Below are 23,654 nucleotides of genomic sequence, written 5' to 3'. Positions count from 1 at the left end.
ATTTTAGCATATATCCATTTCCCACTATGGCTGATTGCAACATATAAATCAAATTTAAGAACTTTCATTTCCCTTTCACTACCACTCATTTAAAGAAAATCATGGATTTCATTCACCATCACCAATTTCAACTAAACATCAGGCCTTTGCTGCTGTTTGTTACAAGTTTCTACAATTTGCAGTTGCATTAATAAAGGTGAGTCTTAAAGGTATAGTTCAGCCAAAAATTGAAAATTTGAGTTGTTCTCGAGTTGTTCCAAACCTGTATGCGTTTATTTCTTTTGTTGAACACACACAAAAAAAGATACTTTAAAGAGTGTTGGTAACCAAACAGTTGATGGTAGCCATTGACTTCCATAGTATTTTTTTTTTAAGTCAATGGCTACCAGCAAAATATCTTCTTTTGCATTCAACAGAATAAATAAATTCATATCCGCATGATGAATCTTCATTTTAGGGTGAACTATCACTTTAGTAACAGTTACAGTATATGAAATAAACATTTTTTTACAATGTTTTAACTAAGTTTTTATTTATTTATTACATTTAAATAATATTATTTTAACAATATTTTAATAATATTATTATAAAATAATATTAATTTATTAAATATGTGCTTCATATGTGTATTGCAATGTATGTTTGCATGTCTTTCAGGAGATATTAATTCTCCTGCAAGGCTGTTATTGAAAATAACAGCCTGTTCTTAATGACTTGCCTGGTTAAATGAAAAATACAATAATCAAAATGGTTGTTTATGCACATACAAATATAAAAATATCCCAAAATATATCAACCCAACCCTTTAAAGATTGTGGTACAATGGTAGAATGAAATGACTAGTTATTTGATAGGCTATATGTGAGAATATGTACAGGTTGACTAGCCTACAAGTAGGTTGTGTAGGCTACTTACAAAAAGCAGTTTTTGTTTAGACAGATACCTCAAAATGTATTCGTTTCAAATGAATAGCGTTCCTGAACGCTGTTGAAAACTTCAGAATTATTGTACAAGAACATATAGTTATGAACGCGAACACAGTCTTGACAATAGCGGGGCATGTTGTCACATCACATGAAGTCAGGGGCGTAGATTACGCGGGGGACGTGTTTCAAGGTTTTCAAGAGCCGGAGTGAATAAATATAGATTTAAATTCAAAGAGACAGGATAGTCAGTGCATGATCTGATGTTTTATTCGGACCCAGAAAAAGGCGAGATGAACATCGCGGAGCGCTAAACACTCCGTGCAGTGTATGTTTCATTCATACACAAAGCCGGAGGGCGCTCTTGCACAGAAAGTCGTACAAGGAAATTCCTAATATGGACAAAAGCGTCCAGCTATGGTATGAAAACAGTTGTTTTCAGAAAAACAGAAACGTTTGGAAACATGAAGACATTAAACATACGATTGCGACAATATATGGTTTATTTGTGTTTGTCAAGTCATCTCCAGGTAATAAATAAAGTATATGAACAATGCTGTGCTAACTGACATAGCGTTTATTACAGTAACAGTATTGAAACTATTCTGCCTTATTATGTGATAAAAAAGTGTTTGTAGTATATAAACAAATCATTATTATTTGTTATTGTCCAGCAGTTATCTGATTTCTAAGCCAATTAAAAGCTAGAAATGAGAGAAAATTTAAAGTTGACTATACACTACCAGTCAACAGTTTTTGAACAGTAAGATTTTTAATCTCTTCTGTTCACTAAGCCTGCATTTATTTGATCCAACGTACAGCAAAACAGTACAATTTTGAAATATTTTTACCAGGCTATTTCAAATATAGTTTAAAATGTAATTTATAGTGATTTCAAAGCTAAATTTTTTGCATCATTACTCCAGTCACACTATCCTTCAGAAATCATTCTGATATTCTCGATTTGCTGCTAAAAAAACATTAATAATAATAATAATAATAATACTAATTCAAAAAGGTTTCTTGAGCAGCAAATCAGTATATTAGAATGATTTCTGAAAATGTTATATTGTAATGTTTTATATATATATATATATATATATAACATTTCTGTCCCCCTCACTTCTGAAATGATGGCTACGCCCCTGCATGAAGTGGTTCATAATCACAATTGAACAGCATAAAAACTTGAACAGAAAAACTCTCTATCGATTGATCGACACTCACATGATATTCCATCCAGGCTTTTGCAAGGAGTAATGATGAGGTAAGAGCGGACTCTCCGGTTTGTGAAACTGCAGCGGGAGCGTGCTGGATGCGGCACGAGGCGGTCCCCGCCTCTGGCTGGAGGCGTGATAAATATAACGCGCGCATCAGAAGAGCGCTCAGTCAAACAACAGACGACAACACGACTCATCTCCTGCAGCATGGGCGAGCAAAGACACCCCGTCAACATTCAGCTTGTTGGAGTGATGCAGAAAGAAGTAGCTAAAGTAAGACACATTTTTTTATTTTCCCATTTTGCATTCGTTTTTTTTATTTTTTTATTACAGGTTACACTTTATTTTAAGGTGTCCTTGTTACAGTGTAGTTATACATTTAAGTTACATCTGAGTAATATTAAACTAAATGTACCAGCTAGGCTACTTACTGGTTAGAGTTAGGATGAGGATTTGGTTTAGGGTTAGTTATAGCCTAGATAGCCTAATTTATTGTTATTATAATAGTAAGTAACCTACATGTAACTTGTAACAAGGACACCGTCAAATAAATAACATTTTAATATAGGCTACCGTTGTTTTGAATAAGATTATGATGTTTGTCAATGTCAATGGGTATCAACGTATTACAATTTTTACTGACAATAGCCTACATATTATTATAATTTATCAGCATTAGTATAATTAATCGATTTATTACTATATATAAATACTATAATAATAATTACATAATAATGTGATATTACAAACAGCTTCGTAACGCAAAATTATTACATTTTAATTAATTAATTTAATAATGAATACAAATAAATTAAAATTAAATAAAAAATTAAATTATTAAAAATAATACAGTGTAAAACATTTTCGTCAAATAGCCTAAAATGTGCTTCGTGTGGTAACAGTTAACTTTATTCTTTAAATCATAGAATAACAGAATATTATCATTAGTTTTTTTAAATTTGGTAACTCAATTTTTAAGGGTCAGGACGGATAGAAACAAGAAAACACTCCTGTATGTACAGTGGTTCATTAACACTACTCTGAACATAGGCTAGTTAACTATATACACAATAACATGAAGACTGTAATGTAATTAAAAAGAAGTATTGAAATGTGTCTAATACATTCTTCTCTTCCCAGTTGTACATGACCACTGTACTCTGGTCAGATCAAAATGAGATTACTGTGTACAGATCGCTTCAAGACTTCAAGACGCTGCATGTAAGTAAGTTGTCCAAATGAAGTTCTTAGCAATGCATATTAATAATCAAAAATTAAGTTTTGATATATTTACGGTAGGAAATTTACAAAATATCTTCATGGAACATGATCTTTACTTAATATCCTAATGATTGTTTGGCATAAAAGAAAAATCAATAATTTTGACCCATACAATGTATTTTTGGCTATTGCTACAAATATACCCCAGCGACTTAAGACTGGTTTTGTGCTCCAGGGTCACATATATATATATATATATAGAGAGAGAGAGGGAGAGAGAGAGAGAGTCAAGTAGAATAACATCTATATGCATATTCCTGTAGAGACAACTCAAGAAGAAATTCCCTCCTTCAAACCCCATTAGAAGGTCAGAAAGGATTGTTCCCAAATTTAAAGGTAAATACTTTGCCAGTTGTTCATCAAACAATGTGCAAATTCAAGCCCTCATCATGAAGTAATGAAAAAAAAAACATTTGCAGCTGCAAGAGTGCAGAAGAACATGCAGAAGTGGAGCCCCAATAAGTCAGTGCTCAGACTGAAGGCTCTGGAAGAATACTGCAGTGAACTGCTGAAGAGCGATCCCCGTTTCTGCCAGAGCTCAGAGCTCATCCAGTTCCTGCTTCCCAAACCCCAGGACCTCGATTCTGACTTTGCAAAAAACAGGTAAGGTTTATGTTGCCAAGACAAGCAGAGCAGAAAATAATAAATACATACTAGAATTTTCAAAACTACATGAAGTCTCTGAAACAGAGCCTAATTAAAGATTGTGTTTTGTTCGACAGTATCGTGATCATGCCATCAGAAACCTCTCTGAGCAGCGGTAATGTTGGAATGAACAACGTTACTCAACCCTTTGTTACTGAAATATACCGATGCATAGCTACTTATGAGACCAAGGACACCAAGAACCGGCCCTTCAAGGTTGAGGTGGATGAGATTGTGGATGTGCTCATTAAAGACCAAAAAGGTGAGAACTCATCGTTTGCCAAACTACACAGAAGCACAGTCTCTCTCTTCGGTGTTTGTTGACCTTGTTGTACTTTCTAATCAGGATGGTGGCTGGTGGAAAATGAAGCCAAACATCTCGCTTGGTTTCCCGCTCCGTATCTGCAGAGAGCTGAGATGGATGATGATGGTCCTGATGTGATGGATGGCGGAAGTAAGTACCGGTTTAGCGGTTTCTAATGCATTCTGTATTTATTTGGAAACAAAACCAGTTTGGCCACACTGTGAATGTTTGACATTCTTGTGTCTTGAATCAGCCTTCTTTTGGAAACCAACCTAATTATGCTTATTCCACTAACTTTGAAAATGAATGAATTTTGGTAGCTGTAGCAAAAGTAGCAGTTTATAAAATAATAACCCTTGTACATGGGTGTCTAATACTGCTCCTGGAGGGCTACTGTCCTGCAAAGTCCCAACACACTTGCCTGGACGTTTTTAGTAATCCTGAAGACCTTGATTGCCTGGTGCTGGTGTGTTTGATTAGGATTGGATTTGCCCTCCAGGAGCAGGACTTGAAACGCATGCTGATGTATAGTAAGAATTGATTCATTTTGTTCACCAAGTTGTTCTTAACCGGACCTTATTTTTCCATTCGTCAGGTGTTTTCTATGTTGCCGCCAAAAGTTACAAAGCCATGAACAGTGATGAACTATCAGTGGAGATCGGGTCTGTGGTGGAGGTGTTACAGAAGTCTGACAACGGCTGGTGGATAGTGAGGTAAACCTCCATATCGTTTACTGACGAAAATGAGCAGATGAAATACACACCAGTAATCTAACGGGCAGGAAACTTTTACCTGCTCATTTGACGTGCAGTAGAGTCTGGAAACAAACTTGGCACTTGCTTTACATCCTCATTTTTGTGGACTCGTTTTGGCAGTTTGTGCAGATGATGCTTCTTCCTTGTTGACTTCCAAAGAATGAAACCAAATTACCCATTGATTTTATACAAGCTCTAATGCTACTTTTGCTACGATTGAGAGCTGTCTTTGTCTATCTCTCAGGTACAATCGAAAGGCGGGATTCGTACCATCTATGTACCTGCAACCATACAATAACCCACGAATGCACCTGATGCCTGCTAAGAGGGAGATAACCAGCTCCACTCTTGACTTGGCACAGCTTCAACGTCCTGGAGAAAATTTCCTGCAGGTCTCCAGCCGTGAGCTCAGCAGATCCCAGGGCAACCTGGGACCTCCAGGAAGCACCCTGGACCCTAAAGATAAGCAGATGTCACGATCAATGAGTAGACTGCCGGATGCTCATACAACACGGCTGACTCCACCATCAGTCCGAGTGGAGTTTGTCGAGAACGGCCAGCAAAGCAGTCTGAGTGATGACAGCGAAGAGTTCAGCGACGACAGCAGCTTCTCCGGTAAATCGCTAAATCGCTCAGACACGGAAGAGCAATTACGCAGAAGTCGCACCCCTACGCTTAACTCCTCTGGCAGCCTGAGCCCTGAAAGTGCCGAAGGCGGCAAGATGATCGGCAGCAGATCAGACCCCAGTCTCAACAAGATGCCCTCCACCCCCAAGATACCAACCAGACCCCAAGCTCAGGAGATACTCAAATGCTGCACCACCGTCACGTGCAAAAACCTGCAGAGAACCAGTTAGGCCGATGTCTCAAGCACTTCAGGTTACATGTTTGAGGAGAGCATCCAAGAGTCCAGGTCCAGACAAGCATTAATGTCCACTGCCGTAACACTTGCTTGATGCTACTGTGATTATTAGATGGACAAATTATGGAGAGATTCTTGCTACACACATTTATACTACTAGAACCAAGTTTAGATCTTATTCTTGGAACTGAATTATTACATATGTTACAAATGATGGGTCTACATGTTTCTAGAGAAGCTGCTCTTTGGATCTGATAAATGTAGATTATCTTTAACTGAAGAAAAGATAATGATCGACAGCTTAGAAATCTTTTAAAATCTTCTACAGAATATGTATCTTTCTTAGTTTATCCTCTTTTTCCATAGTGGAAAATATCACTTGTGCCTTATATGCATTGTATATCCTATTATACTTGAACACTGTATACTCTTCAGAGTTGACTTGTTGCATATTTTCCCCCATGTTGAGTGCCTGTAAACATCAAATAAAATATTTAACCGAAAGACTGGCATTACTGGAGTGTTCATTCCTGCAAAAATGGATTGTTAAAGAAGCATATCATGTGCCGAAAATATCTAAAACACAGGTTAGGGCCTGATCAGTTCTTTAACTCAATCAATCAATCCCACTTTAACCAGCTGATTTATTCCTTTATCTGAAAGTGTAGGGTTTGGCATTGGCGACACCAAGGTATTCGGTCAACAACGAGAGTGTATTGTACACACTCTGCATTCTTTCAACTCAAGCTGTGCATCACAGATGCGCTCGGTGTATCTAACACTGACGGCAATCTCAGATGTCCAACATTCAATACTTTTTAAAGCAGACATGACTCACTGCTTGCACAAGATACTGAACATTTCAGGAAAACCAAAGCAGCTAAAAAGCCACAGTATTATTAAAAGGAAGGACTGAATACACACTATTATAGTAAGAGCATGTTTTTGGAAATGTTGTTTGAACAGTGCTAGAAGTTCTGTGATGCTCTAAGAGTCAGATAATAAAGGAATGTTCTAGGATCAGTACAACTTCTGCGGACGGTGACATTGTTGATTACCACAGAAAACACTCTTAACAAAAAAACAAATAAAGAGAACACTTTTGTTTGTTAGTTTAAAACATACCATCATTCACTAAAATAGATTGCATTTGATATGTAAAGATGCCTAAATCATCCTTTTAGTGGTTTAATTTTAACGTTTATTCCTATTAATAAATGTTGCCCATTGACTTCCAGATAATTGCAAAAGCATTACTATAAACAATTTTTGCTTTTTCAAGCATATTTAACTTGGGATATACCTCCAAGCTGAACACTACTTCCAACACATCGAGGGGAATAAAATTTATTTTTCTTCTACAATAGATATGAGCATTATTTATTTTGAAGAATGACAAAACAACTACATAAAAAAAGCCATCTAACAGTATTTTGCAATTGGTGTGGTTATACAAACAGGAAACCCCTGTTTGAGTGAAAGCGACACTGTGTTGATGAATCAGAAAATTCAGAAAGATCATAAGTAATCCATCAATTCAACAATCAGTACTGAATAAAAAAAACTCATGATTGACAGACACAGCAGCCAATCACCTTATATCTGCTGTTTTGGAGGGGTCCGAATCCGTAGATTTGGTGGTCATTTCCATGACATCATCCTCGTCTTCACTCTCCTCACTGGACACCTGACCACCATCTACGACACTGTTCACCCCGTTTGGTTTCATGCCGTTCACATGAGCGCTTTTAGATGTGCTGACACTTTCATCTTCATCAAGAAGCTCCTCTCTTTTTTCGGAATCCTCCAGATCTTCCTCTTCATCTTCTTGTTGCTGCAGAGATCCCGGAATGTCTGCCATGTCCATCGGTTGCTTGTCTACGATGAAGATGGATTGAGGACTGGTGTCCATCTCTTCATCATCATCCAAGTTCACACTAGAGAAAAACAGCAGACCAACAGGTGATTTAATGAACAAACTTTCAAATGAATGACAAGGAAAGCACGGAGTTTTTAAAAGAATGCACATAAAATCTGCATTATATGTTAAAATACATACAGTAAAACAGAAATATTGTAAAATATTAGTACAATATAAAATAACTTTTTGTATTTTAATACGTTAAAATGTCATATGTTTGAAAAAGTACTTTATTCCTGTGATGCAAAGCTGAATTTTCAGCATCATTACTCCAGTCTTCAGTGTCACATGATCCTTCAGAAATCATTCTAATATGCTGATTTACTGCTCAAGAAATATTTCTTATTATTATCAATGTTGAAAACAGTTCATATTTTTGTGGAAATAGTGCTACAATGTTTTTCAGGATCATTTGATGAACAGAAAGTTCAAAAGAACAGCATTTATTGAAACCGACAACTTTAGTAACATTATAAATGTCTTTACGGTCAGTTTTGAGCAATTTAATGCATCCTTACTGAATACAAGTATTCAAAAAAAATCTGAATGACCCACAACTTTGTGCATTTAAAAGTTTGAGAACACCCACCACATTAGTCTTGCCATAAAACTAATTTTTTCACAATACCTGGATGTTTGGCCACTTTCACGTCTCAAGGGTTGATTTTTATTAATACTAATGGTGCGTGTCCACTGGCAGACGTCAGCCGATGGCTGTGAGGCACAGGTTTTAACGTCTGTCCTAACCGTTCAAAAACATGCAGATTGTACAAGACCTTCGACTGATTTAGTGCATAAATCATATTGTTTGCATGCGTTTCATTCAGATTTCAAAAACATGTTGCATACTTTGGTTACTAGACTAGCTGAGTTAATAAAAGTGTTAAATTGAAACCATATTTTAACTTTGGGCATTATTCATTTTCTAAATGTTCACAGGAAAAGTGTCAACAATTGTAGAAACTCGCTTTAATACCTTACATACTCCAAAGTGAAGCAAGCCGATGATGACAATAGCCAGGGAAAGTTTGGCAAGACGTTTAATAAATGAAAGTCAATAAGATGTTTACTGAGTGAATCTTTAAACGGTGAAAGAAATGTTTAACTTTTGTTAAAAGAAAATCTGGGTGCACTGTATTTATTTAAACCCACTTCCTGAAAGATTGTAATGAAGCGGTGACTCGTGTAATTCTACAGAACTGTCACCAAGGAAATAAACATCTTTTCAAATCATTCAATTTTGTATGTGATGCACTTTACTGTGGTGACATCTATTTGCGTAAAAACGTTTACAACCATAAAAAAATGAATTCCTACTTAGATTTGTATATTTGCTCTCCAGCGAGAATGAAGTAATGCTTGCCCATGTAAATCTGGCTGGGCTCTCTGACGTTGTACAGTAAGATGTTTGCTAGGTTGTTGCATCATTCGTTTTTACAGCGCAAACATAAAGGACTTGTTTTGCACCAAAGTTTGATACTCATAGTTAAGAGTTTGTTCAGATCATTACCCATGAGCAACAATAATACTGATGCTTCCCTCAGCAAACACCACTATTTTAATGAATACACAACCAGGAAGTTTTGGGAACTTGTTTTTTTTTTACCTGTCTTTACCACCCGTAATACGCATTTTCTGCCACATGTAATCCAGAAACATTGAGGCCTGCAGGAGACGACCAATCCGCTGCATATGTCTCTCTACAAAAAAGAAACAATCATATTTATATTGCTATTTTCAGTGCAATTGCTAGAAACTCTAAATGTTTGTTTATGCAGATGCTCACCTTCAAAAATACCAATTTATTATGTTTATCATGGGTGAACTGATTTGGAATGAAAACAGTAACCCACCTGTGTACGGTATGAGGCCCTCGAGATGGGTACGAGTGCCCTGATACTGCAGGATTTCCTCTGGGCTCAGGTGTGTGAGCAGCACCTGCAGGACAGCCTGAGCGTCCAGACAGCTGCGGGAATTAGTGTTCCACACCACAGAGAATCGCAACACCGACTCTGAACACGACACACATCACAGTCACACAATCAGGCAATGCAAACAAGATGAACCTGGTGATCTAACGCAGTGTACCAACACATGAAGACTACCTTTCTGATCCTGACGGAGCTTCAGGAGGGTCTTTTCTAGCTCCTGTACCCCATCCTCCTGCTGCCGAATTTCTGTTGAGGATTAAAGAGCATCATCATGATTCATTTGGTTATTTTTGTTTTTGATTTTCATTTTTTAATAAAATTAATGTTTTCAATTTTATGATAAACCATTTGTAAGTCGCTTTGGATAAAAGCGCCTGCTAAATGACTAAATGTAAATGTAAACCATTTTTTAGTTCAGGGAGGTGTTTTGTTATTAACACAGTTAATAGAATTTTGGTGGACATTAAATATTTTCTTATTTGAAAGAAAATTTTAAATTAAACTCAGTCTATTTTTCTAAGGTATATATACAGGTGCAGCTCAAAAAATTTGAATATCGTGAAAAAGTTAAATTTTTTTTGTAACTTATTTCAAAAAGTGAAACTTGCATATATTCTAGATTCATTACATGTAAAGTAAAACATTTCAAAAGTTTTTGTTTTAATTTTGATGATTAGAGCTTACAGCTCATGAAAGTCAAAAATCCAGTATCTTAGTATATTTCCTAAGATCAATAAAAAAAAAAGGATTAGCAAAACAGACAACTTCAAGTTCTTTAAAGTGTGTTCATTCATGCATATACTTGGTCGGAGCTCCTTTAGCACAAATGACAGCATCAGTGAAGTGTGGCATGAAGCGATCAGTCTGTGGCACTGCTGAGGCACTATTGAGCCTTCAGCTCGTCTGTTTCTCATCTTTCTCTTGAAAATATCCCATAGATTCCATATGGGGTTCAGGTCAGGCATGTTGGCTGGCCAATCAAGCACAGTAATATCATGGGCAGCAAACCACTTGGAAGTGGTTTTGGAGCTGTGGGCAGGTGCTAAAGTCCTGCTGGAAAAGGAAATCAGCATCTCTATGAAGCTTGTCAGCAGATGGAAGCATAAAGTGCTCCAAAATCTCCTGGTAGACGGCTGCATTGACTCTGGACTTGATAAAACATTTTTCCCAAATCATCACTGACTTCGGAAACTTCACACTGGACTTCGAGCAGCTTGGATTCTGTGCCTCTCCCGTCTTCCTTTAGACTCCAGACCTTGATTTCCAAATGAAATGCAAAATTTACTTTAACTTCACACTGGACTTCAAGCAGTTTGGATTCTGTGCCTCTCCAGTCTTCCTCCAGACTCCAGACCTTGATTTCGAAATGAAATGCAAAATTTACTTTTATCTGAAAAGAGGACTTTGGAGCACTGAGCAACAGTCCAGTTATTTTTCTCCTTAGCCCAGGTAAGATGCTTCTGACGTTGTTTCTGTTTCAGAAGTGGCTTGATAGCCCTTTTCCTGAAGACGTCTGAGAGTGGTGACTCTTGATGCACTGACTCCAGCTTCAGCCCACTCCTTGTGAAGCTCTACCAAGTGTTTGAATCAGCTTTGTTTGACAGTATTCTCAAGCTTGCGGTCATCCCTGTTGCTTGTGCACCTTTTCCTACCCAATTTCTTCCTTCCAGTCAACTTTGCATTTAAAATGCTTTGATACAGCACTCTGTGAACAGCCACCCCTTTCAGTAATGACCTTCTGTGACTTATCTTTGTGGAGGGTGTCAATGATCGTCTTCTGGACCATTGCCAAGTCAGCAGTCTTCCCCATTATTGTGGTTTCAAAGAACAAGAGATACCTGGAATTTATACTGTAGGGATGGTAATTTAATGAAACTCAAATGTAAATATTCTAATTTTTGACTTTCATGAGCTGTAAGCTCTAATCACCAAAATTAAAACAAAAAACTTTTGAAATGTTTTACTTTACATGTAATGAATCTAGAATATATGAAAGTTTCACTTTTTGAAATAAGTTACAAAAAAATGAACTTTTTCACGATATTCTAATTTTTTGAGATGTAGAGTGTAGACATAAATTTAATAGTACAATAGTAGAATTTACTCATTATTTCTGAACTCGAGACACTGCAAAAAAAAGCAGGCATTGCAAGAACTGTAATTTAAGGGACATAAAGGCAATTTCAAGCAAACTGAAAAATAGGGTGCACAAAATAAATGTGCGAGTTTATAGTATGTATTTTCTTATAGGATAAAATATAATATCTCTGAAAAAAATTAATTAAATATATATATATATATATATATATAATTATCATCGATGGACACGAAATGTATGCTAAATTATAAGATGATTCATATATAAATCATTCATAATATATTATTTATCACATTTATTTTGTATAAGGTTGTGGTCAAAAGTTTACATACCCCTTGCAGAATCTTACCAAAATGAGATGGTCATACAAAATGCATGTTATTTTTTGAAAAAAAATTTTCACAAAACTTATTTACATACAGTCCACAAAAATGAACCTGTTCAAATGTTTACATATGCTTGAGTCTTTAAATATCTTATTAAGGACAGAACTTAAAAACAAATCACATGCATTGTGCATTATGATCTCTCTTATTTTGGTAAAATAATTAACTTTTGTAGATTGTGCAAGGTTTATGTAAACTTTTGACACACACACAGTATATTTAAAATAAGCAAGATGGTTATATTTGGATAATATATGATATATGAATTCAGAGATTATGTATTCAGAGCAAAACCAGGATTTTTAACACTATGAATAGGTCTATTCATTAGGATTGCATCACCTCATGACAAATAGTAACAAAATATGGATTTGGCATTTTTGAGGTCTGACCAGTTCAGCTAAAAGAGCGGCGCTGGAATTTCTGAAGGAGTGCTGTTGAAAACACCTGTCATAGTGTTTACAAATGACTGTGGTTAAAAGAATCTCATTCAAATACAAGACAATGAGAAATTATTCACCAAACATCATCTTACACAAACATAAGCCACCATCGGAAATTAGCCAGAGTTTGCATTACGACATTCAAGAACTAAAGCTCATTCACTTTCATTCTAAAAATAATCCTGTCAAAAAAACAAAACAAAACAGGACAATTAAACATAAGCGGAGGATTGTCTCAAATTGCAGGTGAGTAAACATGGAGTATAAAAATGTGGCTCTACCTGATTTTATATCTAACAATCAAAGTGCCCATTTAAAATAAATGTGGTTGGAAAGTAAAGCAAGCAAGCATGTTGACTCATTTATGCAGAGAAATGAAAGAAAAAGTACCTCGGATAACTCGCAATGCAGTGTGCGGCTGATCCAGAGAGATAGCGATTCCCAGAGCCTTCAGATACTTCTTCTCATGAAGTAAATTTGACAGTTCCTGCTGCCTATGAAGACGCAAAAAAATTCATAAACACTCAAACTACATGTTTGTGACACATTATGATTTGGATAAATTCAAAAAGGTGTATATAAAAAAGGACAGTTCACCCAAAAATCTAAATTCAGTCATCGTTTACTCAACATCACATCATTTAAAAACATAAGACTTTCAGCTTTCATGCTGAAAACATGAGACCTGCTTAATACAAATGGATTTCTTTTATGATGTCTTTATGGACTCTTTATGAATAGGCCCATTCATTAGGATTGCATCACCTCAGGACAAATAGTGACAAAATATAGATTTGCCACTTTTGAGGTCTGACCAGTAAACATCATGGAGTATAACTTTATGAAGTGTCAAAGTTTTGGTGGAGACGTTTAATTGACAGAAATGTCTCAGGTTTCATCAAACATATCTTTATTTGTGTTTTGAAGACGACTGAAAGTATATGACAGTGAGTAAATGTTGACAGAAATTTCATTTTTGGGTGAACTATGCCTTTAACATTAGAAAATGGCACTAATAATTAATATGACCATAACAAGTCAAGGAATTCAATCTGTTATCATGTTTAAGATATGATGTTTTAAGACTAGCATAGATGGAATCAGATCAGGTAAAACTAAATTGCTTTAAGGATTTAAGAAACAATGCTGTTTCAACATCAGGATTCAGTTGTCAAGAGATGACAGCTTTAAAAGACAAAAGGAGGTGAAGGAGTTTTGCTTAGCTTGTCAGTCTTCAATCACATGTCTATACGGCTGACTGCATTTGTTTGTTACATATTGCAATGCGGGCAGTGACTTACTTAAGGACTTGGTTTTCTTGTTTGGCCTGCTCCTCTGCCAGCTCCACTTCAGTCACATCCTAACCAGAAGAGAAAGACAATGAGAAATAGAAACAAACAAATGCACTGAAACTGGCCAATATATATAGACAATAGAAACAAATACTCAGCAACCATAACCAATGAATAATTATTGAAATATGAAAAATATTATTTGTGCACCAAAGACAGCATTTTGGGAGCATGGCACTATAGATCAGCATCCAGTTTTACATAGTAATGGGTGTAGCAGAAATAGTTTGTTAATTAAAAAGAGCATACTTTTGGTCATGTAATGTGTGTTGTCTAATAAGAATCGTGTATGTAATGATCCTCCAGTTGTGAAATTCCATTCGTTTGTTTTAAATGCAACTATAAAAGAAGAACTGTTATGTTACACAGACTGGTATTGTAAGCACTAGCATACATTTTTCAAATTCACATCTGTCAACGTAATTAGGACTAGAATTAACGCCTAAAGGCAGCATTAAATCACGTGTGCATATGCATTCAGCATGGATATATCACTGCAGCAGATTCATGCTGTAACGCACTGGCAGTAAAACATCTGTTATTAACCTGCTGACCTACTTGGCCCAAAAAATAGGTAACTTTTATGGGAGTTAATCAGACAACATCTGAATTAGTAAATCATAAACATGGCCTACATTTTTGTGTGTGTTGTTGGCTTTATTGCAATGTATTAATTATAATGAACAGTGCCACAGGGTAAACAATGGTCCTTTTGTCTTGGTAAGGGAAACATTAATGATTGCATGCATCACATGCAGCACAAAACACAGTTTGCACTGTTTCATTTCACATTCCTGTGTTTAACTGTGTTTTAGCACACTGCTCAGGTAGGATATGTCAGGTGGACTGACCTTCCACAGTGTGATGGTGGAGTCAGCTGATCCCGTCACCATCAGGTCATCTTTGCTGCTGCCATGCAGAGCCCACACTTTGTCCTGGTGAGCATCAATTGTTTTCACACACTCGTTTGTTTTTATGGTCCACAACTTCACAAGTCCATCAGAACCACTGAAGAATGACAGAGAAATAAAGCCGGGTCACTAGGGCAAAGCTGCAGTCTATGAACCACAAGCTCAACTTCAGTGAAAGTCTGCAAACATCCTAAAAATCTGCAAACAGTTCTCATGAAAATGAAAGTGAAAGTTTACATAGATGAACACAGTCCATGTGAACCGATTGAACCGCGGTCAGAAAAAGTAAGGAAATAGATAACCAACCTAGACACTAGTTGAGTTCCTCGACTGACAAATATGACCTTTAGCACAGAGGCATCATGTCCCTCAAACGTCTGCAGAGATAAAACACAGAAATTATTTGAATGCAATATTTAACTAGAATGTCAATGTTAAAGGGATAGTTCACCCAAAAATGTAAATTACCCTATGATTTGCTCACCTTCAATCCATCCTTGGTGTATATGACCTTCTTCTTTCAGACGAATACAATCGGAGTTATTTTAAAAAAATGCCCTGGTTCTTCCAAACTTTATAATGGCAATTTTTGAAGCCCAAAAAAGTGCATCCATCCATTATAAAAAGTGCTCCACACAGCTCTGATGGGTTAATAAAGGCCTTCTGAAGTGAACCAATGTGTTTGTGTAAGAATAATATGCTTTATGTAAGTTTTTGACTCTACTAAAGCATAAAAATACCATAATATGTTTGCAGATATTTAAGAAACATGGTTACTTGTTTATCTGAAAAACAATGCTACAGTCAGTTATTCTCCTTTGAAAATGTGCGTTCCGGGCCGGAATGTCGGTCTCTGTTTTGGTTTGTAAAACCCGCCCACTGCCAGTTTACCCAATTGTATTTCGGCACCCCGGGTTGCCAGTTAGTGGAAACCACAGCGTATTTCATTTCATTCATCGTCACGTGCGCTCGTTCCTGTTGGTGTCGTCAATCTGGCAACCTGCGTGTGCATCTAGTCTGAGGGGCCAGGTGAAAAAAACCCTCCCCAAATATTTTGAATTTGGACTGCAATACCTAGTCCAACCACTCTGGGTCAATCCTACATACAGCACCTTTAAAATTTTAAAACGTAATCTCTAGCTTCCGCTAAATGTCTTACACGTGTTCAGGAGAGGGTAGCATTCCAGCGGATGACACAGGACGTAGGATTAGCGTAAGCTCCGGTGAGAAGTGACGAACGCGGAAGCGCAGAGGAGAAAGCAAAACAAAACCCCCGTCACAAATTAGAAGTACAAAATGAGGATTTGTAAAGACAAATGTCGTAGGATTTCGATATTAGCTAAGAGTAGACTGGTTTTCCTTTTCTGTAAACAAAACTTGGTTCTCGCGAGACTAGCATATTCTCACCGGAGCTTATGCTACGCCTACATCATCCACTGGAGCTAGAGATTATAAAGTTATAAAGTTTTAAATATGGATATTTTTCTTACAGAAATGCATCAACTTGCTTCAGGAGGCCTTTATTAACCCCAACTTTTTAATGAAGGATGGGTGTGATTTTTTGGGCTTCAAAATTTCAACCACCATTCCCTGCCATTATAAAGCCTGGAAGAGCTAGGACATTTTTTTATATAATTCTGATTGTATTCATCTGAAAGAAGAAAGTCATATACACTTAGGGTGGCTTGAGGGTGAGCAAATCAAAGGGTAATTTGCATTTTTGGGTGAACAAACCCTTTAATTTTCAGCAATTAAAATACAGTTTGGTTTCTCATGGTTTCTCTCAGTGATGTCAACACAAATTAAAAATGTACCCCCTTTTCTTTCCTGATACTTGCTCCTGGTCCCCAATGATTCATCAGTGCATTTTACACAAAAAGCAGTCGTCATTTACTGCCGACATCTGAGCCGCTGAAGACGCAGTGGATTACGTTTGTTTTTGAAGGGAATGCGCCCCCCATTCTACCTAAATGTGTTTATGTTCTTATGTTGTAATTATTCGAAATCCAGCTTCACCTACAGAAGAATTGAGTATAAGTTTCTCTTTGCAAATCACCTTTCCTAATAACGTGCTAGTTAGCAAGTTTCGCGATGAATGCGGCTAAAAGTTTACAGTCTCAGAATGGCTCATCACCCCACAGAAGAGAGGGGCGGGGTGAGCAGAGCTCATTAACATTTAAAGGGACATGCACATTGTTTTACACTACCATTGAGAAATTTTAACCAAAGTATGTTATAGACTTTTCATTAAGACCCAAAGGAATCATATCACCTTGTGGGCAAAAATGGGCATCCGATGACCCCTTTAAATAATCATGTTTAACAGCAGAATTCCTGGTGAAAAATTGCATTAACCATAATTCTGCAGACAATCTCCACCAATCAGAGAACTGAAATCACAGCAAACTCTTTTAAGGCCCGACCACCAACATGAAGCACTATGATTAATGTAGAGTCAGTTTCCCTACACTCTTATACTACTTAAATATTTGTAAATATGTGCATATTTTGCAATAAATGTACAATATGTTGTTTCTATATACATAATTGACTAAATTAAATCAACAGTTTTATATTTCTTTTACATTTTTAAAAAGTTTTTAACTTGCAATGCTTCATGGGATTGTAGTTCTTTCCCTCTTTAAAGCTACGAGTACACAGTCCTATATCTTTTTGTTTGATTTTCAATTAGTTTGCTTTAAATCAAAGTTAGTAACGTTGTGATTAACCTCTTAGCTTGTTGGCTTGGTTCATGGCTTGTAACAATTTAACAGAGTTTTTTTTAAATCCTTACCTTACAAGAAAAATTTGAATGGGAAAAATACTAGATAACACTTTAGCGTAGGGACCAATTCTCACTATTAACTAGTTGCTTATTAGCATGTCTATAATTAACATATTGGCGGTTTGTTAGTAGTTATAAAGCACATTTTCTACATCCCTAAACCAACCCAACACCTAAACTTAACAACTACCTTACTAACTATTAATGAACAGCAAATTAGGAGTTTATTTATGCAAAAGTCATAGTTAATGGTTTGTTAATGGCGAGAATTGGACCTTAAATAAAGTGTGACTAAATACTCTCTAGAATTCACATATCAAAGTTATCAAAACAGCTCTTTAAACATGTACGTGTAACTCACCCTGAGGCAGCTGAATTCTTGAATGCTCCAGATTTTGATGGAGCCGTCCGCTGAGGCCGTGGCCAGGACCTGGTCCACAGGAGAGAACTGAACACACCAAACACCTCGACTATGACCTCTGAAGACGCCTAACAGACTCATATCCACCAGTGACCAGAGTTTAGCCGTGCGATCCTGAGAGCCAGAGGCCAGCAGCTTGTCATTGGGAGAGATGGTCACGCTGTTCACATCCTACAAGAATGTTCGAGGAAGAGACGGGCAACAGAAGAGGGGACGATGAAAAATAAAATGACATTTAAGGAAAACTGGGGAGTAATGGATTACAAGTAGTGACACTAATAACATAACTTCATTTTTGTTCCACTATAAAATACTACAATGCTGTGACAATGCTTGTCATATTGTACTGGATGTAAGGTAATAATCAAACGCATTCGCCTAAACATTGAGAAGTATGATTAATTTTAGTGAGGCTTCATTATTATTATTATTTTTTTATTTTTTTTTTTGTTTAAAGAAATGAAGTTTTATTCAGCAAGGACACATTCAACTGATCAAAAGTCACAGTAAAGACGTATAATGTGTATAAAGAATTCTATTTCAAATAAACTTTTTTTTTGGGAAATCAGTATATCAGAATGATTTCTGAAGGATAATGTAACACTGAAGACTGGAGTAATGATGCTGAAAATTCAGCTTTGCATCACAGGAATAAATTACATTTTAAAATATATTAAAATAGAAAGCAGTTATTTTAAATTGTAATATTTTTTCACAATATTATTTTGTATTTTTGATCAAATTATTGCAGCCTTGCTGAGCATAAGACACTTTTTTTCAAAAGCATTGAACAAATCTTACCAACTCCAACCTTTTGAATGGTAGTACAGGTATACAGTAAAAAAAAATTATGTGCAGTTTTTTTATACAATCTTTCATGCAGCAATCTACAAAATACTTTGTAGATGAAATTTAAACAAATAATAGCATGTATTACAAAAAGTTCACAAAATAATATAATGTTAAATGCTGCTGTTAATTACTATGTTTCCCATTTTTGTCTTGTTGGTACTTAGTGTAACCTTTGTGTAATGGTGGGAAATATTTATGTAAATAAATCAGTCCAAAATGCCTACACGCACACATACACACAGCCAGACAGACAGATTTTTAAAAAGCCTAACTGTATTCTAACATCTTTCACAACACTGGACAAAACTGTTTGGGTCTTGTTATCAGCAAAAGATGAATTATGGTTACACATTTTCCTAAACACGGTTTCGACGCGTGGGCGCACAAAAAACATCAAAAACAATACAAATATGGAAGACTGAAAAACTAAAGCAGCAGAATGTGCTCAAAAGCATGGTTTCTGCTGTCAAAACTATTTCTACAACCAGATAAACATGTCTTCATCCACGTTTCATCTGACAGTTTCGTTGAACGCTTAGTACGTGACGGGGCAACGACCCACCTTGTCATGAGCTCTCTCTGTGAGTCGTGCCGTCATCAAGACCGGTTCACATCCCACATCAGGAAGAGGGTCAGGCAGATCCCACATCTTAATGGTACAGTCCTGACTGCCTGACACCAGGAAGCCTTTCTTTAACCTGCGTCCAGCAACAGGCTCATTATGTTATTAGTTACAGGTTTAACTAAAACCAGTAAAAAACAAACAGTTCACAAAATAATATGTGACCATGGACCACAAAACCAGTCATAAGGGTCAATTTCTCGAAATTCATCTGAAAGCTGAAAAGCTGAAGAAATACCTACACTCTTATACTACTTAAATATTTGTAAATATGTGCATATTTTGCAATAAATGTACAATATGTTGTTTCTATATACATAATTGACTAAATTAAATCAACAGTTTTATATTTCTTTTACATTTTTAAAAAGTTTTTAACTTGCAATGCTTCATGGGATTGTAGTTCTTTCCCTCTTTAAAGCTACGAGTACACAGTCCTATATCTTTTTGTTTGATTTTCAATTAGTTTGCTTTAAATCAAAGTTAGTAACGTTGTGATTAACCTCTTAGCTTGTTGGCTTGGTTCATGGCTTGTAACAATTTAACAGAGTTTTTTTTAAATCCTTACCTTACAAGAAAAATTTGAATGGGAAAAATACTAGATAACACTTTAGCGTAGGGACCAATTCTCACTATTAACTAGTTGCTTATTAGCATGTCTATAATTAACATATTGGCGGTTTGTTAGTAGTTATAAAGCACATTTTCTACATCCCTAAACCAACCCAACACCTAAACTTAACAACTACCTTACTAACTATTAATGAACAGCAAATTAGGAGTTTATTTATGCAAAAGTCATAGTTAATGGTTTGTTAATGGCGAGAATTGGACCTTAAATAAAGTGTGACTAAATACTCTCTAGAATTCACATATCAAAGTTATCAAAACAGCTCTTTAAACATGTACGTGTAACTCACCCTGAGGCAGCTGAATTCTTGAATGCTCCAGATTTTGATGGAGCCGTCCGCTGAGGCCGTGGCCAGGACCTGGTCCACAGGAGAGAACTGAACACACCAAACACCTCGACTATGACCTCTGAAGACGCCTAACAGACTCATATCCACCAGTGACCAGAGTTTAGCCGTGCGATCCTGAGAGCCAGAGGCCAGCAGCTTGTCATTGGGAGAGATGGTCACGCTGTTCACATCCTACAAGAATGTTCGAGGAAGAGACGGGCAACAGAAGAGGGGACGATGAAAAATAAAATGACATTTAAGGAAAACTGGGGAGTAATGGATTACAAGTAGTGACACTAATAACATAACTTCATTTTTGTTCCACTATAAAATACTACAATGCTGTGACAATGCTTGTCATATTGTACTGGATGTAAGGTAATAATCAAACGCATTCGCCTAAACATTGAGAAGTATGATTAATTTTAGTGAGGCTTCATTATTATTATTATTTTTTTATTTTTTTTTTTGTTTAAAGAAATGAAGTTTTATTCAGCAAGGACACATTCAACTGATCAAAAGTCACAGTAAAGACGTATAATGTGTATAAAGAATTCTATTTCAAATAAACTTTTTTTTTGGGAAATCAGTATATCAGAATGATTTCTGAAGGATAATGTAACACTGAAGACTGGAGTAATGATGCTGAAAATTCAGCTTTGCATCACAGGAATAAATTACATTTTAAAATATATTAAAATAGAAAGCAGTTATTTTAAATTGTAATATTTTTTCACAATATTATTTTGTATTTTTGATCAAATTATTGCAGCCTTGCTGAGCATAAGACACTTTTTTTCAAAAGCATTGAACAAATCTTACCAACTCCAACCTTTTGAATGGTAGTACAGGTATACAGTAAAAAAAAATTATGTGCAGTTTTTTTATACAATCTTTCATGCAGCAATCTACAAAATACTTTGTAGATGAAATTTAAACAAATAATAGCATGTATTACAAAAAGTTCACAAAATAATATAATGTTAAATGCTGCTGTTAATTACTATGTTTCCCATTTTTGTCTTGTTGGTACTTAGTGTAACCTTTGTGTAATGGTGGGAAATATTTATGTAAATAAATCAGTCCAAAATGCCTACACGCACACATACACACAGCCAGACAGACAGATTTTTAAAAAGCCTAACTGTATTCTAACATCTTTCACAACACTGGACAAAACTGTTTGGGTCTTGTTATCAGCAAAAGATGAATTATGGTTACACATTTTCCTAAACACGGTTTCGACGCGTGGGCGCACAAAAAACATCAAAAACAATACAAATATGGAAGACTGAAAAACTAAAGCAGCAGAATGTGCTCAAAAGCATGGTTTCTGCTGTCAAAACTATTTCTACAACCAGATAAACATGTCTTCATCCACGTTTCATCTGACAGTTTCGTTGAACGCTTAGTACGTGACGGGGCAACGACCCACCTTGTCATGAGCTCTCTCTGTGAGTCGTGCCGTCATCAAGACCGGTTCACATCCCACATCAGGAAGAGGGTCAGGCAGATCCCACATCTTAATGGTACAGTCCTGACTGCCTGACACCAGGAAGCCTTTCTTTAACCTGCGTCCAGCAACAGGCTCATTATGTTATTAGTTACAGGTTTAACTAAAACCAGTAAAAAACAAACAGTTCACAAAATAATATGTGACCATGGACCACAAAACCAGTCATAAGGGTCAATTTCTCGAAATTCATCTGAAAGCTGAAAAGCTGAAAGCTGAAGAAATAAGCTTTCCATTGGTGTATGGTTTGTTAGGATAGGACAATATTTGGCCGAGATACAACTTTTTGAAAAACGGGAATCTGAGGGTGCAAAAAAAATCCAAAATATTGATAAAATCGCCTTTAAAGTTGTCCAAATTAAGTTATTAGCAATGTATATTACTAATCAAAAATTAAGTTTTAATATATTTACAGCAGGAAATGTACTAAATATCTTCATGAAACATGATCTTTACTTAATATCCTAATGATTTTTGGCATAAAAGAAAAATCAATAATTTTGAACCATACAATGTATTTTTGGCTATTGCAACAAATATACCCCAGCGACTTAAGAGTGATTTTGTGCTCCAGGGTCACATATAAGTTACATGCTACTGTAAATCACCATGTTTCCTATTTTTATTGGTGGAATTGTTCGTTTTTATTTTGTATATTTGTGATATTTAATGTAAACATTTATGTAAATAAATCAGTTCAAAAACATCTAATTCAGATCACTGTTTCAAATTTAAAGTCAAACTGAAACGTTAACTGAAACAAAATAAAATGATTACACTTTATTTAAGCCAATAAAGTGCCAATGCAACATTTCTCTTTTTTAGTTGAACTTTATGTTCTAAAAAACTAAAACTGAAATAAAAAAAAATTATACAAACTAGGGATGCACCGATAGGATTTTTTGGGGCCGATACCGATACCGATTTTAACAAACACTTATTGGCCGATTCCGATACCGATATTTGTCACTTCCTCTCTTATTTGAAATGTTGGCATCAAAATAGATAGTATTTTGATCATGTTTTAAATCAGCAAAGTTCAAAAGCACTTGCATTAAATTATACTAGCAGTTTTATTGCTGCATCATCAAATAATTTCTAATGAACATGGATTGGATCCATTTAAAATTTAACAGGCCTACATAAATACAACATAACAAAGATACATATTAAATAAACAGTGCTTTTTATGTAGGTTTAACAGTTTTCAGGTACAGAAATAAAGTAAACAAAATGTAAAATAACACTTCACTGTATAAATTAAATACATATTAATCCTTTATTGTAACATACTTTATTATGATTAATCTTCTAATTTGTTTTTGTATACATTTTAATATTTTTCGTAAGTTTAAATATGTATTATTATTATAATTACTAAGGTGGGACTCTTATTTTGACGGGTTTTCTAGTCTACTGAGCTATATTTCTAGTCTACTGAGCCATATGGGCAATGTAAGCACTCAGTTC

At 35.7% G+C, this 23,654-nt stretch overlaps 2 protein-coding genes across 2 annotated transcripts in view; one reads left to right on the top strand and one right to left on the bottom strand.

Moving 5' to 3' along the window:
- The first annotated feature begins 2,331 nt into the window (after window positions 1-2,331).
- On the top strand, window positions 2,332-6,459 carry LOC107690034 (NADPH oxidase organizer 1-like). The gene is made up of 8 exons (XM_016488261.1): window positions 2,332-2,416; window positions 3,284-3,364; window positions 3,688-3,760; window positions 3,844-4,027; window positions 4,147-4,331; window positions 4,416-4,523; window positions 4,969-5,086; window positions 5,373-6,459. The coding sequence occupies exons 1-8, from the start codon at window positions 2,351-2,353 to the stop codon at window positions 5,983-5,985; spliced, it is 1,428 nt and encodes a 475-aa protein (XP_016343747.1). The 5' UTR covers window positions 2,332-2,350; the 3' UTR covers window positions 5,986-6,459.
- A 719-nt stretch (window positions 6,460-7,178) lies between these two features.
- The window catches only part of LOC107690018 (transducin beta-like protein 3), a 28,176-nt gene continuing 11,700 nt past the window's right edge, over window positions 7,179-23,654 (bottom strand). Inside the window, exons 15-24 of the mRNA XM_016488249.1 lie at window positions 22,107-22,242; window positions 20,633-20,863; window positions 15,339-15,409; window positions 14,973-15,129; window positions 14,071-14,129; window positions 13,160-13,263; window positions 10,017-10,088; window positions 9,765-9,923; window positions 9,518-9,611; window positions 7,179-7,927 (exon numbers count right to left, since the gene is read on the bottom strand). Of these exons, the coding sequence (XP_016343735.1) occupies window positions 7,582-7,927; window positions 9,518-9,611; window positions 9,765-9,923; window positions 10,017-10,088; window positions 13,160-13,263; window positions 14,071-14,129; window positions 14,973-15,129; window positions 15,339-15,409; window positions 20,633-20,863; window positions 22,107-22,242 (1,429 nt within the window). The 3' untranslated portion in view covers window positions 7,179-7,581. The remainder of the gene's footprint in view (window positions 7,928-9,517; window positions 9,612-9,764; window positions 9,924-10,016; window positions 10,089-13,159; window positions 13,264-14,070; window positions 14,130-14,972; window positions 15,130-15,338; window positions 15,410-20,632; window positions 20,864-22,106; window positions 22,243-23,654) is intronic.

Source organism: Sinocyclocheilus anshuiensis, unplaced genomic scaffold (assembly GCF_001515605.1).
Source record: "Sinocyclocheilus anshuiensis isolate Anshui unplaced genomic scaffold, SAMN03320099.WGS_v1.1 scaffold1609, whole genome shotgun sequence".
Classification (NCBI taxonomy): Eukaryota; Metazoa; Chordata; class Actinopteri; order Cypriniformes; family Cyprinidae; genus Sinocyclocheilus; species Sinocyclocheilus anshuiensis.
The sequence above is the reverse complement of the archived record's forward strand: the minus strand, read 5'-3'. Positions and strand labels throughout refer to the sequence as shown.

What these genes read in the sequence shown, in the direction of transcription:
- LOC107690034 (XM_016488261.1), top strand. Translation starts at nt 2,351, where the DNA reads ATGGGCGAGCAAAGACACCCCGTCAACATTCAGCTTGTTGGAGTGATG. An exon ending in AAGACTTCAAGACGCTGCAT is followed by an intron (nt 3,365 to 3,687) that starts GTAAGTAAGTTG and finishes ATATTCCTGTAG; the next exon opens with AGACAACTCAAGAAGAAATT. An exon ending in TCTGACTTTGCAAAAAACAG is followed by an intron (nt 4,028 to 4,146) that starts GTAAGGTTTATG and finishes TTTGTTCGACAG; the next exon opens with TATCGTGATCATGCCATCAG.